This window comes from Talpa occidentalis, unplaced genomic scaffold (assembly GCF_014898055.3).
Source record: "Talpa occidentalis isolate TD23 unplaced genomic scaffold, MPIMG_talOcc4v2.1 talOcc4.3, whole genome shotgun sequence".
Taxonomy (NCBI): domain Eukaryota; kingdom Metazoa; phylum Chordata; class Mammalia; order Eulipotyphla; family Talpidae; genus Talpa; species Talpa occidentalis.
Window position 1 is genome coordinate 100,913,999 of NW_023603184.1, and position 15,830 is coordinate 100,929,828.

Here is a 15,830-nt window from a genome sequence, read left to right on the forward strand (position 1 = left end):
GCTCTGGCCGGGGCCGGATAGTGGATGCACAGAGCAAATGGCACCGCCAGCCAGGCCGGTCTAGCTCTCCTCCGTTCGCCGCTGCGGCCTGGGTCCTCCGCCAGCCTCCAACCGCCTCGTGCGTGTTCCGCGCCGACCTTGGGATCTTCGGGGAGCAGCTGCTGTCAAGGTCCGGACCAGTAACAGGATTCCCCGCGCCCAGTTCCGGACCTCGCAAGGCCGGGGCCGGAAGCGCAGCCGCGCAAGCGCGCACGCGTCCGCCGCCCAGCGGCCCCGCGCGGAGGTACAACTGCGGCCCAGCTCCTGGGTTCCGCAGGCAACTAAAGGGCTGCCTCCATCCCGCCCGCGACAGGTCTGCACGGCCGGCAGAGCACGCCTTTTCGCTGCACCCGGCCGCGCCCGCTGGCTGTTGCTTGGGAATTCAGTATGACAAAGATCAAGTATGACAAATTCAGTGTGACAAAGATTCAGTATGACTAATTACCTCTAGTTTTCCTTGAGTTTCTGCAGCCTCTCAGAAGACCCGGGCAGAAAGAGTGAAAATGATGGGGAAAAGAGAGTAAAAATCACGGTCATTTTGTTTTTAATGCCCAGTGTAGCTCCTTCTCTGGTCTCCCAAGACCCCCCTGAAAATGTAACAGTCAGGGCTGGCTCAGTTGGTTAGAGCGTGGTGCTAATAAAAATGTAACAGTCTTCACTTGCCTCCTCAGCCATTCTCATACCCCCCTTTATTATAGTTGGTTTCCTCCCCTTTTAGGTCACCAGTGTCACTTACCTCAACTTTCACAGGGTCAAGATGTCAGAGAAGCCTAAAGGAGAGAGGATTTAAAGCGATCGATAGTGGTGTCAAGTGCTGGGAAGAGGTCAGGCTTTCATGGAGAAGGAGCAGGATGTTTAGGATGGCTACTCAAAGGGTAGTGAGAATGGCTGATACTAAGGTGAGAGAAGCTTTTGAGTGATAGGAGATTTGAACAGTTCGGACAGAATGTAACTAATAGGAAGAGGGTTTAAAATATAGTAAAGAGGATATTGGATGGAGTTAAGGTCCTGGGAAGATAGGATTCCGTGCTTAAATGAAAGGATTGACCTGATCTGGGAAATGGAGATCTCTTCATTACTAAGATAAGAAAAAAATGGAGTGAATGGATGACGATAAAGTAGAGAGGGTGGTGTCTGGGACTGTTAGGTCCTGAGAAAAGTAGAATTAAAAGTTATCTTAGGAGAATGAAATAAGTTAATGCACATAAAATTCTTAGCACATAAAGTTCTTTGTCACATAACAAGTGCCTGTTAATGTTAGTTGTTGTGGTGGTATCTGTTGAGAAAAAGGTGGTTGAAATAAGAGGTTTGATTCTAAAGAATAATTGAAACTAGGATAAGTGGGAAGAGAATTAACCCATCTGATTAACCCATCTGATGCTTAACCCATTGAAAATTAACCCATTTTCAATTAAATTAGAAAAATTGAGAAAATTAGATTCACATGGAATCATAAAATATAGCACTTAGAGATGTTGTGTCTTTTACCCAGTTTCCCCAATAATAACATTTTGCTAAACTATATATAGTACAGTATCTCGGCCAGATTACTGATAGTGAGACAGTCAAAACAGCATTTCTGTCACCACTAAGATCTTTCATTTTGCCCTTTTGTAGCCAACCCTCCTGATTCCAGTCACCACATCCTTCTTAACCTCTGGCAACTACTAATCTGTTCTCCATCGATAGAACCTTGTCATTTCAACTACTTTATATAAATGAAGTTATACAGTATGTAAACTGGTGGTGCAAGGGGTTAAGACACAGCACTCTGAAGCTACCCGCAGCCACTGCAGCACAGGTTCAATCCCTGGCCCAGGAGGAGACCCACATGGCCCAGCAGACCTCTCCTGACTTGCCCACTGCTCCCCTCAGCAGTGTACTTCGGTCAATCTGCCTGTTCTGTTACCCACTCTGTCTCTGGTGAATCCTCTCACTCCCCGCACCTCAGGCCTGTACCCCAGTTCTTGTTTGCATAAATAAATAAATCTTTAAAAAGAAAAAGAAAAAAGCAAGAGACCACCTGCTGATCGTTATAACAGATTCCCCACCTTCTGCCTGGATATTTTTGCCTACCAATTATGGCCACTTAACTAGTAGTTGAGCCTTTAAAACCCCCTTATATCCTGATCCTGTTGGAAAATACCTTGAGACTGCCCTTTTGTCATTGGCCCAAGTCATGATTCTGGTCATCAAACATTTTCCTAATTACATTATAGTCTGATTACTTATCTTGGGTTAACAGGATAACCTTGTGTGTAAGAACTGATATCTTTATTAATAATTGAGTCTTCCAGCCCATAAACAGTGTCCTCCATTTATCTAAGTTTCCTTTTATTTCTTTCATTAACATTTTTGTAGTTTTCTGCATGTATATCCTATGTGTATGTGTAGAATACACCTAAGAATTTATTCTTATTTTGAGAAATATAAGTGGCATTAAATTTTAAATATTAGTGTCCATTAATAATATAAAGAAATATAGTCTTTGTTTTGTATTTATCTTATATCTTACAATTCTACTAAAACTTACTTATAAGTTCTAGGAAGTTTTGTTGTTTTGTTTTTGGTAGATTCCTTGAATTTTTTATTTAGAAAATTATGTCCCCTGTAACTAGGGAGATATTTGTTTCCTTCTCACCTGTATGCCTTTTATTTTCTTCACTGGTCTTACTGCACTGACTAGAATTTCCAGTACTATGTCGAATACAAGTAATAAGAATGTCTATCTTTGTCTTTTTCCAACTTAGGGAGAAAATTAATTCTTTTTTCATTATGAATAGTGTTATATGCAGGGTTTTTTTTGAGATGAGGAACTTCCCCTCTCTCCCTAGTTTTCTGAAAGTTTCTATCATGAATGGGTGTTGAATTGTGTCAAATGCTTTTTTACATAAATCCATATGATTATATGATATTTATTCTTTAGCCTTTTGATATGGTAAATTATATTGATTGATTTTTTAAATATCGAACCAACCTTGATTTCACATAATAAATCCAATTGATCAGAATGTTTAATTCTTTTCATATATTATTGAATTGTATTTGCTAATATACTAGTGTCCCCTTTTCTGTAGGTAAGTTAGCTTCCTTCCTTCAGTCCTTCCTTCCCTCCCTCCCTCCCATCCTCTCCCTCCCTCCCTCCCTCCCTCCCTCCCTCCCTTTTCTTGTTTTCAATTGCCCAGAATCAACTGTGCTCCTAGAATGTTAGATAGAATAAGATATTTTGGAGCAGTGAAATATGGATGGTCACACAGATTTTATTACAATATTTTTATTATATTTGTCCTATGTTATTATTAGTTATTGTTGTTAATCTCTTAATGTGCCCAATTTATAGATTAAATTTTATTACAGATATGTACGTGTAGGAAAAAACAGTATATGTAGGGCTCATTATTATCCCTGTTTCAGGCATTTATTGGTAGTCTTTAGAATATTTCCCTGTGGGTAAGTAGTGAGTATTATAACTAAGTTATCAAGAATTTTAACATGTGTTCTCATGGACCAAAATGTAATAAAATTAACTTTTTTTTTGATGCTTTATTAAGGTATTTTTAAGGATAACTGGCTTGTTTTTCTGCAAGTATTTAGCAGAGACATACAATGCCGACTAGAGTCAGTGCTATTGCCTTGATTCATAATACAAGTAGTTTTATCCATCATTGCTTTTGTAAAAACAGTGCAAATATCAATGCCATTGCTCTGGTATGAATTATGATATTCAAGAAAGTTATTTAATACTCTGACAATTTCAACATGAAATATGTTTATTGCTAAATAAATAAGATCATGTTTGATGATTATTTATCACTGAATCTGGACAAATTCAAGGAAAACAGCAAATTCAGCAATATTTATGGATTTAATTCCTTCCTTTAAAACAGAAGTCATTTGGTGAGAATGTGGAGAAAAAGAAACTCTCCTGCACTGCTGGTGGGAGTGCAAACTGGTCTAACCACTGTGGAGAGCTGTGTGGAGATTCCTCAGTCTGCTAAAGATGGAGCTTCCATATGATCCAGCAATTTCACTCCTAGGTATTTACCCAAAGGACACAGAAACATGAATTCAAAAGGGCACCTGCACACCTATGTTTATAGCAGCACTATTTACTATAGGTAAGCTATGAAAACAACCCAAATGCTCCAAAATAGATGACTGGATCAAGAAGATGTGGTACATATACACAATGGGCTATTACTCAGCAATCAAAAAATATAAACTCATGCCATTTGCAGCAACATGGATGGAGCTGGAAGGGATCATGCTCAGCAAAATAAGCCAGAAAGAAAAAGAAAAATACTGGATGATTTCACTCATAGCAGTAATTTAGAAAACCTAGATAAGGGACCAGGAAAAAGACTAATTATAATAAAGTAAAAATCAACAAGCAACTATAAACCAGAGACACACTACCTGGGGGGAGAAGGGAGTAAGATCAAAACAAGGGTGGTGGGAATTGTATGAGGACTATAACCAAGATGAAAATGCATACATTGTGCAAAAATGAAAAATGATGTAAAAAATGTATAAAATTAAAAAAATCATTTTTGAAGGTAGCCATACCAAGCAAGTTAAATAAACTGTTCTTTAATTATGTAAAAAAAAGAAAAGTCATTCTTAAATGTAATAAATCTTTTTTATATTTATTTATTTATTTTTTTTTTTTAAAGGAGGCATGCTTTATTTATTTATTTGTTTGTTTGTTTGTCTGTTTGGTTACACATGCACTGGGTACAGTCAGAAGCGCGGGAGGGCGAGAGAATTCACCAGAGCCAGAGCGGGGAGCAGAGCAGGCAGAAGGACCGAAGCACACTGCTGAGGGGAGCAGCGGGCGGCAGGAGAGGTCTGCGCGCCATGTGGGACCCTCCTCTGGTGGCCGGGGAGCAGCCGGGGATCGAACCGGCGCTGCAGAGGCTGCGGGCAGCTTCTCAACCCAGCGCTCAACCGCTGCGCCACCGGGGAGGCCCTAAATGTAATAAATCTTTAACACATTTTTCTATTTTATAATAAAATAGTACTAAGTTCTTTTTTAAATAATTATTTCTTTATTGTAAGATTTTTATTTTATTTATTTTGTGTAGAAGAAATGAGGTAGAGGTGTTGGGGGTGAGAGGATTCACCAGAATGGGGAGCAGAACAGGCAGATCTACTGAAATATACTGTTAAGAGGAACAATGGGCAAAACAGGAGAGGTTAGCTCCCTGGCCGGGGATTGAACTTAGGCCTTTAGGCCCATCAGCACTTATTGATAGTTCCAGTTTCTTTGACATTCTCACCAATATTTGGTATTATTAGTCTTTTAAATTCTAACCATTCTGTTGTTTGGGTAGTAGACACTCAATATAGTTTTGATGGTCCATTTTCTGATTACCAATGATTATTATTGTATATGTTTATTTGCCATCTGGATATCTTTCATGAAGTGTGTGTTGAAGTTGCTTGTTCATTTTTCTGTTGAGGTCACAGTCTTTTCCTTGTTGATTTGTAGGAATTCGCTATATGTTCTAAACGTATGTTCTTTTAAAAAAATGTTACGTTCTTTTTGAATTAAACATGTTGCAAATGTCCTCTCCCACTCTATGTATTGCCTTCTTACTTTTAATGGTTATTTTTTTTAGCATCTTTTAGAGATATAATTCAAATGCCATACAATTCACCAATTTAAAATTCACCAATTTAAAAGTCAAAGATTTTTGGTGTATTATATTACCAATTTTTAAAAATTTTGGCAAAATATGTAATCTAAAATTGACCATTTTAAGGATGCAAATCAGTGGCAATAATTACTTCACAGTTTTGTTCGATTATCACTACAATCTCCAAAATATTTCTATCGCTCCTAATAAAAAATCTATAACACTTAATGGTGTCTTTTAATGAACAGAAATAAAAAATTTTAAGCAAGTCTATTTTTTCAGTCCATCTTTTGTAATTAGATCTTTTCCTGTCTATTAAATATATTTTCTCACTGCAAGATCAGAAGTAATAACTAACAAGTAGTAATAATGTTTGTAGAGTATATTTTATAATATGCTTCCAAAAGTCTTTAAGCGCCATGTCAGGAACATTATATTCTGTGTGAATGGCACCCTCTGGAGTTCTGCCATGCCAGACTGTGCTGTGGACCATGCCTCTTTTGTTCACAGTGCTATCCTCAGTTCTTGCAAAGAGCAACTTTGTTGCATGAATTAGGCAGTGGGTGAAAATCTCCAGTTTTCAGTAGAGATGAAGAGAAGAAATTTTTCCTCTAGTTTCAGGGAAAAAAAAGGAGTACAAGAAAAGGAGGATGCTGAAATGATAAAGCATACATTGCATAAAAGTGAAGAATGATGTAAAAGTATACAAAATAATAAAAAAGTAATTAAAATATTATAGTTTAAATGAAATATACTGTGATATGTGACCAAAAAAATACATTCTCTTTGTCTTTGGAAAAAAATAAAAGAAGTCAAAATGCAAAGAAAAAGAAAAAGAGGATGACTTGTAATGGCATTAAATGATTAAAAAAAGATCCTAGAGGGTTTTTAAACATTCATAACCTTGGAAAAGTTGCACAAACCGATCTGTAAGGGAACTAATATAAGTTGAATCCTTAATGTGTTGTCATGCTTTTTCCCCAAAAAATATGTTTAAAGCTTGAGTTTAGAAACCTGTTAACTGTGTCCTTGCATCAATATTAAATAAATGAGAAAATCACAGTATTGTGGGGGAGGTCTTGAAGTATTCAGTTATTAAGGAAAAAAAGTTGGGTAGACAGGGAGGGGAGAAGATAGGAAGACAAGTACAAGCAAGAACAGTGAATTATTGCTCTTCTAAGGTCCTTTCCTATGCTTTAAAGGCTATGAAATAGAGTATTACCGCTGCTAGTTAGATGGGAATGAAAGTATCTCTCAGGATTGTTGTGAATCTGAAATGTGGTCACCTAGAGAATTCTTTGTACATAGTAGGAATAATGTTTCTTATGGCTTAAATTTCAACCGGTGTGCTTGCGATGCACACAGAGAAGGTCTGGTGTGTATTTGGAAGCCAGCTAGAAATGTAGCAGGAGATGCTCTTGTCAGCATCAAGTGTCTTTCTGTTCCCATCAGCTACCTGTTCCTCTCCCTTCTGGTAATAAGGGCAGCATGTACCATCAGCAGGGTCAGTCAGAGCTCTTCACCAAGGTATGAAGTGGATCTGGAAGTGGACGAGGCTTGGGGATGCTCCTGCAGAGAAGCTTTTGGAGATAATGGAGCTGATGTCACTAGAAGCAAAGATGGAAATGCATTCAGGTTTATCTCCCCCTTCTCCTCATTGTTCATCTAATCTAATGGATTTCTCTTTGGCTTAAGCAAGTTAAATCTGGTTTTTGTCCCTTGTAACTAAGAGTGCTCTGCTCAATACAAAAACAGCTTTGCAGTATTTATAAGTTCTTTAAGGGCATCTTCTTTAATTTTGGAACTGAATGTATTATCTATCATTTATAACTTTTACCTTATTTGTATGGTTTATTTAAATTTGAAAAGGCAATTTAGAAATATCAGAACATTCTTTTTCACATTAATATGGAAACACAGTTGTCTAAATACTATTTTGTAGCTTTCTGTAACAGCAGTATGCTACACTGTTTTTTTTTTAAGATTTATTTATTTATGCATACAAGAACTGGGGTACAGGCCAGAATTGTGGGGGGTCCGGAGCAGAACAGATGGGGTCTACTGAAATACACTGCTGAGGGGAGCAGCAGGGAGTCAGGAGAGGTCTGCTGCCCCATCTGGGTTGCTCCCTGGCTGGGGATGGAACTCCTGCTGCAGTGGCTGTGGATAGCTTCATAGGTTGCGTCTTAACCCCTTGTGCCACAGGGAGGCTGCTACACTGTTATTTATTTAATGTCTTCAATGGAATAACAGTAGCATGTTTAAATGTAACCTTATGAGGTATAGAATTTGAGTGAGTACGGAGTTTCAGCTGAATTTCCCTTATGGAATAGGAATTCCTCATGGCATAGTGCAGTGTTTGAGAGGTAAGTTAGAAGAGTTTTTTGTTGTTCTTACACTAGTGCATCAAAAGACAACAATGTTAGATTAGATTCCTGGATCCAAAAGATAGAAGCCTGAGAAATAGTAGGAGATGTAAACATTTGATAGCCTGTCATACTGATACTTATTTTGAAGGTGAAAGTACTAAAATAGTTTCTACCTGGACAGAAACTTGATTATTTTATTCATCTCAAACAATGAATAATATTACTGATTATTACTGTTTTATTAAGCTATAATTTCAACAAAATTCACCTGTTTTAGAGTAGTTTTTAGTGATTTTTAGTAAATTTACATAGTTGTGCAACATTTACCACAATCTAGCTTTAGAATATTCCTATTATCCTAAAAAAATTCCTTGTGCCCACTTGCCGTCATTCACTGTTTTTACTCCGGCTCCAGATAACTAATTTATTTTCTATGTCTATAGATTTGCCTTTTCATGCAAATGAAATCATATAATATACATTTTTTTGGTCTGACTTTTTTCATAGACAGAGCATTTTTGAAGTGCACTCATGTTGTAGAATATATTAGCACTGTTATTTTTTATTAAGTAATATACCATTATATGTATATGCCACATTTTGTTTATCCTTTTATGAACTGATAGACCTTTGAATCTTTTCCAGTTATTTTGGTTATTATAAATAACACTGCTATGAATATACCTTTGTGTGTATATATGTTTTATTTATTTATTTTTTTTTTTTTGTATTTTTTTCTAGAGGCATGTCTTATTTATTTATTTATTTGTTTGTTTGTTTGGTTTATACATGCACTGGGTACAGTCAGAAGTGCGGGAGGGTGAGAGAATTCACCAGAGCCAGAGCAGGGAGCAGAGCAGGCAGAAGGACCGAAGTACACTGCTGAGGGGAGCAGCGGGCGGCAGGAGAGGTCTGCGCGCCATGTGGGACCCTCCTCCGGTGGCCAGGGAGCAGCCGGGGATAGAACCGGCGCCGCAGAGGCCGCAGGCAGCTTCACAACCCAGCGCTCAACCGCTGCGCCACCGGGGAGGCCCGTATATATGTTTTAAATTATTTTGGGTAGATTCCTGGGAGTGGAATTGCAGGACTTTGTGCTAAATTTATGTTTAACTTTTTAGATAAGTGCCAAACTGTTTTCCAAATAGGCTGCACCACTTTACACTCCATAGAGGGTTTCTATTTCCCATATTCTTAAGATTTATTTATTTATTTATTTATACAAGCACTGGGTATAGTCAGAAGCGTGGGAGGGTGAGAGAATTCACCAGAGCCAGAGTGGAGAGCAGAGCATGACTGATGACGGGGAGCAGCGGGCGGCAGGAGAGGTCTGCGCGCCATGTGGGACCCTCCTCCAGAGGCCGGGGAGCAGCCAGGGAACGAACTGGCGCTGCAGAGGCTGCGGGCAGCTTCACAACCCAGCGCTCAACTGCTGCGCCACCGGGGAGGCCCTTCCCATATTCTTGCCAACATTTGTTATTGTCTATTATTAACCAAAGCAGGTCTTATTGCTTGTGCTCAGAATGTCAGACTTTGAGCCATGAGGTGGCACTTCATCCAGAGGACAGCAGAATCAGTACTTAGAAAAGACGGCCTTCCTGAGTGGCAAATGAAGGAAGATTATATAGGAAAGAAAGGAATGTGGAAACATACAGGAGTGGGAGGCTTTCTTCACTCTCTGATGGGAGTAGGAGGACGGGGGTGCTGAGCAGTCTGTCACAGGCCATCACAATGCTATTGATAATATAAAATAACTCTTAGGTGTTTGTCAGGCACTGATGATACTGGCATACTGGGAGGGAACAGACATATCTGGTTAAACATTAGGCAACCCATCATCAAGGACTGTAGTATGATGACTTCTAAGGCAAGGGTCATATTCCCAGTTCAGCCCCTATCACATGTCTTTTTTATTATTGTCAACCTAATGAGTGTGTATAGTAGTATTGCATAGTTTTAATGTACATTTCCTTAATCTTACTTTGTAAAATGTTTATTTATATTTTTTGCACATTTAAAAACTGGCTTCCTTGTATTCTTATTACTAATTGTTTTTAGTGGCTCTGTGATTTTCAACAGGTCTTATAGACTCATGAGCAGAATACACAGTAAATTGGGCAAGTGTCCATATTTCCACATGCACTGCAATGTCTATGCAACTGAAATTGGGGGTGACATTTAAACATTTTCTTGTTGTTACAGAACAGAAGAGTCCCTAGTAACAAGTGGTGGAATTTTGTAGAAATTTGTAGAATTAGAGTGTGTGGAGAGAACCTCTGGAATGCTCAAAAAATTGAATTTGCCAGCAGGTATCTTTATGGTCAAGCTGAGCAGGAGTCCCTCTTATTCTTTACAGGTACATAATCCAGGAGATATACCAACCCTCTTTCTTGACTTTAACCGCCCTATACATTGATTGGTGAATACACACTGATTAGCAAATACACACCAGTTATACCTTTGTTTGATTTGTTCCTGGATTTTGTTCAGTTTATATTGGATGTCTCATAAAGAAAATTATTGAACAACTTTTGAATTACTTATCATTGTTAAATGATGATTGTGCTTTATTAATGTAGAGGGTCAGGAAGGTTGAGATAGTATGTTTTCATTATGTACGTTCAGCACTGATTTATGGATTAGAAATACTCTTATTCTACTTCCTTGAATTGCTCTTCCTACAGTTTTTTGTTTCATTCTTAGTTATGGCTGTCATGTTAGTAAGTTATTTGCATAGCACATCCAACTCCCTGAAGATGAACTATGGAAATTTAATAAACTGTATCTTTTTATTCTGGAAGAATAATGATAATACTTTCTTTCAAGATTCAGATTTTGCTGATAAGACAGTATGACCTCTGGAGATTTGATTCCTTAGGTCGTAGGTGGGGTCTGGGGATCTGTTTTTGTGAGTGTGATTTCAGTTAATTCTTAGGGTCAGGCAAGTTTGAGAACCATGAGTGTAGTAGAAAAAAGCAGGGTTTTGGAGTCAGATAGTCCTGGGTTCTAGTCATGTCTCATTCAATCACCAGCTGTATGTTTTGGGGCACTTAAATTATCTCCTTAAGATTTAGTGTCCTCTAATAATAGTATACATAGAGTTATTAAGAGGACTAAGAAAAATATAAAGATCAGGGCCTATAATAAGCATGGGTTCAGAGCCATTTTTTAAAAAAGAAGGGAAATGACATGGGCAGACATTGCTAGAACAGTGGTGTGGGTTAAGTATATGGAATGGAGTCAGGTGGGAATTAGGAACAATAAAGACCCAGAGGCAGGGGGCCTCCCTGGTGGCACAAGGGGTTAAGATGCAACCTATGAAGCTATCTGCCGCCACTGCAGCACAAATTCACTTCCCAGCCAGGGAGCAACCCACTTGGCACAGCAGAACTTTCCTGACTCGCCCGCTGCTCCCCTCAACAGTGTACTTCTGTCAGTCTGCCTGTTCTATTCCTCGCTCTGTCTCTGGTGAATCCTCTCACCCTCCACACCTCTGGCCTGTACCCCAGTTCTTGTATGCGTAAATAAATAAATCTTAAAAAAAAAGACCCAGAGGCAAGGAATGATAAAGTATACTCAGAAAATAATGAATGGACCCATTGGTTTTTTTCATATGGTAAACTTGGAAGTAGAGTCAGGTGATAAAGATGGAAAGATTTTGAGGGCTTTGTGGAGTTTCGCTTTTGTTTCCTCTAAAGATTTCGACTTGGAGAATGAAAGTCAGAATTTCATTTAATCTTCTAAAAAAATGTGGTTTAGAAGACTAACCCGTTAACGATTCAGAGGGGAAAATTAGGAGGCTGTTTTTTTTTTTTTTTTTTTTTTTTTTAAGATTTACTTATTGCACTGGGCACAGTCAGAAGCGCGGGAGGGTGAGAGAATTCACCAGAGCCAGAGCGGGGAGCAGAGCAGGCAGAAGGACCGAAGGACACTGCTGAGGGGAGCAGCGGGCGGCAGGCGAGGTCTGCGTGCCATGTGGGACCCTCCTCCGGTGGCCGGGGAGCAGCCGGGGATCGAACCGGCGCTGCAGAGGCTGCGGGCAGCTTCGCAACCCAGCGCTCAACCGCTGCGCCACCGGGGAGGCCCTGGAGGCTGTTTCATTAATAGTAGTAATTGAACAATAACTCAGGGCTTGAAAACAGTGGGAATGAACATCTCAAAACGAAATGCAGATGCTTAGAATATATCTGAAAGATGCTGTGCGACGTAACATCTCTAGTCCAGGAGAACAAAGAAAAAATATGCATATTGAAGATTTCCCATATTGTTCAGATTAAAAACTCCATTACATATAATTGGGGATTATATATACCTAACACACACACATTATTATATATAACACACACGCGCGCATACACACACACACGCGCACACACATTCACGGCCAGCCCTTCCTCGCACAGCTGTCAACTTCAGCCCCGAGCCGGGGGAGGACGCGCGCGCCCTAGGTGAGCGCGGCGGGCGCGGGCGCCGCAGCCGGCGGGGGCGCGCGCAGGCGCGGGCGCGGGCGCGGGCGCGGGGACGGAGGCGCACGGCAGCGTCGGGATCTCGCGAGAGCTGGGCGGGCCGAGCCGTCGCCGCAGCCCGTGCCCCCGCCCTCCCGGGAGGACCGCCGGCCCTGGACGCTCCAAATTCTGAGCTCTCATCATGGCGGCGGCGGCCGCGGCGGCCGTCGGGGGTCCGCAGCCGCCCCAGCCTGAGCTGCCCGCGCCCGGGCTGGTCCTGGACAAGGCGGCCACCGCCGCGCACCTGAAGGCGGCCCTCAGCCGGCCGGACAACCGGGCAGGTGCGGAGGAGCTGCAGGCGCTGCTGGAGCGGGTGCTGAGCGCCGAGCGGCCGCTGGTCGCGGCGGCGGACGGCGAGGAGGCGGCGGCCGGCGGCCCGGGCGCGGCGGAGGAGGAGGCCCTGGAGTGGTGCAAGTGCCTTCTGGCGGGCGGCGGCGGCTACGACGAGTTCTGCGCGGCCGTGCGGGCCTACGACCCCGCGGCGCTCTGCGGCCTGGTCTGGACGGCCAACTTCGTGGCCTACCGCTGCCGGACGTGCGGCATCTCCCCCTGTATGTCGCTGTGCGCCGAGTGCTTCCACCAGGGCGACCACACCGGCCACGACTTCAACATGTTCCGCAGCCAGGCCGGGGGCGCCTGCGACTGCGGGGACAGCAACGTGATGCGGGAGAGCGGGTGAGTGCCGCCGCTGCCGGGCAGGGGCGACGCGGGGGCCCACGCCCGGGCCCGGGGAGCCCCGGGGGCAGCCGCCCGGGGGCCCATCTGGACTGTCAAGGGGGAGAAATGGGGGAGGGTGCAGCCGCATGGGATGGGGGTGACTGAGCTGTCAGTGGTGAGAAGGGGAGGAGCGAGGAGGGAAAGAGACGAGGGTGTTTAGGCAACGCGGCTTTGAATTTTGGGGAAGCCACGGCGGTTGTTACCCCAGAAAAGAGCCAGGGCATGGGGTGTTGAGGGTGGGAAGGATACTTGGGGAATCTGGTGTCGAGCTGTCAATTGTGTACTTGTTGGAAAGGCTGCAAAGCTCTCTGGGTCTTGGGAAGAAACTGATAGGATTTGGATTGACTGGGGGTGGGGGGTGGTATTGGGGATCGAATTGTGGGCCGCGGGATGATGAGAATCGGGAAGGTGGTCTTGCAATTGTAGGGGAGGACGGCTTGGGAAAAAGGACTTCTGAACTGTCAGGAAGGAGCTCCCGGGCTGAACGGGGTTGAGGGAGGAGGGAAGGGGAGGGGCCTGCATTAAAAGTGACTGTTGAGCTGTCAGTGGAGTATCTGGCCTGCTGGAATGACTTCTAGGCTAGGGCTACTGAACAGTCAGTTAGAATATCCTTCATTCCTGAAGGACTAACAAAAACATTGAATGAATTAGGAATCAAGTTTCTCTGTTCTCCAGTTAAAAAGGCAGTTTATTCACTGACTAATAGGTCAACATCTACCTAAAAGGAGACACGCTCAATAAATTCCTTTTCAATAGTGATGTACCAGATTGTTGGCATTTAGGACATAAGGCTTTTTAGAAATTGCAGTACATGATATGTTGGCTTAAGACAAGATGTTAATGTCTGGAAAAGTGCTGGGGAAAAAAATCAGTGAACAAGAGGAGATTGTGATTGGGCAGTAGTTGAAAGTATGTTAGCAAATCCAGTTATTCAAGTTTTTCAATTTTTAGATCTTATAATTAATGATAGAGTATAATCCCTTTAGAATTGCTCACTGATTTTCTTCTTTGGAGTACTTGTAGGTTACTGTTACACCAAAATGTTTGTATCTATCTGTTAGGTGCAAGCGACGCCCTGGGATGTTAAAAGCACAAACAAAACATTGACCTACTGCTTAAACCGCTACACTAGTGTAAAACATAATAAATTATTTAAAAAGCCTGAGAAAAGAAGAGACTTCTAGGCAGAGAAAGAGAAAGGCTTTGAAAGGAAGTATTTTGAGCTTGCTCATTTTGTTACTAATACTAATAACAGTAACAGTAGTAATTGTAGCTAACGTTTGAGAATTTAAAGTATATGCTTGATATTTAAAAAATACTTTTAAAAAATTAATATTCAAATAGGTAAAATAGTAATATAGCTAAAATGCTAAAAAATAATAAGAATTAGTTTGATGCTTCTTTCCTATCCTGTCTTTCATCTCCCCTATTCTCCATAGTTACTATTTTTTACTAAAAATAAGCAAGGATGAATAGAGTTGTTTAACAGATGTTTGAAGAGTTGTATGACAGATTTTTCAGTCAGTGTTAGCATATACTATTGTGGTGCCAGTAGGCTATACCTTATGGCCTAGGCTCACAGATAGGCTTATACTATCTAGGTTTGTGTACTTATGCTCTCTGATGTTGGCACATTGATGTTGGCTTCATTTGGCAATGAAGCATTTCTCAGAATGTATCCCTATCCATAAGTAATACTGGACTGTATATTGATTTTTCAGTGTCTATCAAATGCACTTTTGTATATATCTTGCACATCTCATTTTCATGTCAGTAAATCAGTATATACTAAGTCCATGGAAAAAACCCAATTTATTTAATCATCACTTTTAATGGATATTAGGGTTTCCAGTATGTATTAAGTGCTTCATATCATCCAGCTAATTTAATCTTTAACAACTCTGAGATCGTTACTGTTATCCCATTGTACAGATGAGGAAAGTGGGGCACAGAGCTTTAAAAAACTTGCTCAGGATTGCTCAGGTAGTAAACTAGGCATACTGGCTACTTCCAGAGACTGATTGACTGATACTTCTCTCTTACTTCTACAAAAGTATTCTTACTAGAGCTTCAGTTTACTATTGTGCTTTGTCTTTTTTTTTTTTTTTAAAGATTTATTTTTATTTATCTATGCATATAAGAACTGGGGTGTAGGCCAGAGTTGTAGTGGGGGGTGAGAGGGCTCACAAGAGACAGCTTAGGGAATAGAACAGGCAGATCTACTGAAATACACTGCTGAGGGGAGCAGCGGGGAAACAGGTGAGGTCTGCTGCACCAGGTGGGTTAGCTCCCTGGTAAGGGATCCAACTCATGTTGCAGTGGCTGGAGATGGCTTGATAGTGCTGAGACTTAACCCCTTGTGCCACTTGGGACTCTCTCTCTCTCTCTCTCTCTCTCTCTCTTTAAATTTATCATTGGAGCCATTGTTTCCTGTTCTTTTTGAAAAACTTTTTTTTAATTAAGAGGAGTTTTCAAAACATAGAGGAGTTGGAACAATCCTTTACTGATATTTAAACATTTTTATTTCTTAGACTGAGTATTTAGGAGATCCCTAAGGGACATGA

The 15,830-nt window shown here is 41.3% G+C and overlaps 1 protein-coding gene across 2 annotated transcripts in view; it reads left to right on the plus strand.

Moving 5' to 3' along the window:
* The first annotated feature begins 12,691 nt into the window (after nt 1-12,691).
* UBR3 (ubiquitin protein ligase E3 component n-recognin 3) overlaps nt 12,692-15,830 on the plus strand; it is a 146,768-nt gene continuing 143,629 nt past the window's right edge. For both annotated transcript variants that reach the window (XM_037523504.1, XM_037523505.1), the window contains exon 1: nt 12,692-13,224. In XM_037523504.1, coding sequence (XP_037379401.1) covers nt 12,692-13,224 — 533 coding nt within the window. The remainder of the gene's footprint in view (nt 13,225-15,830) is intronic.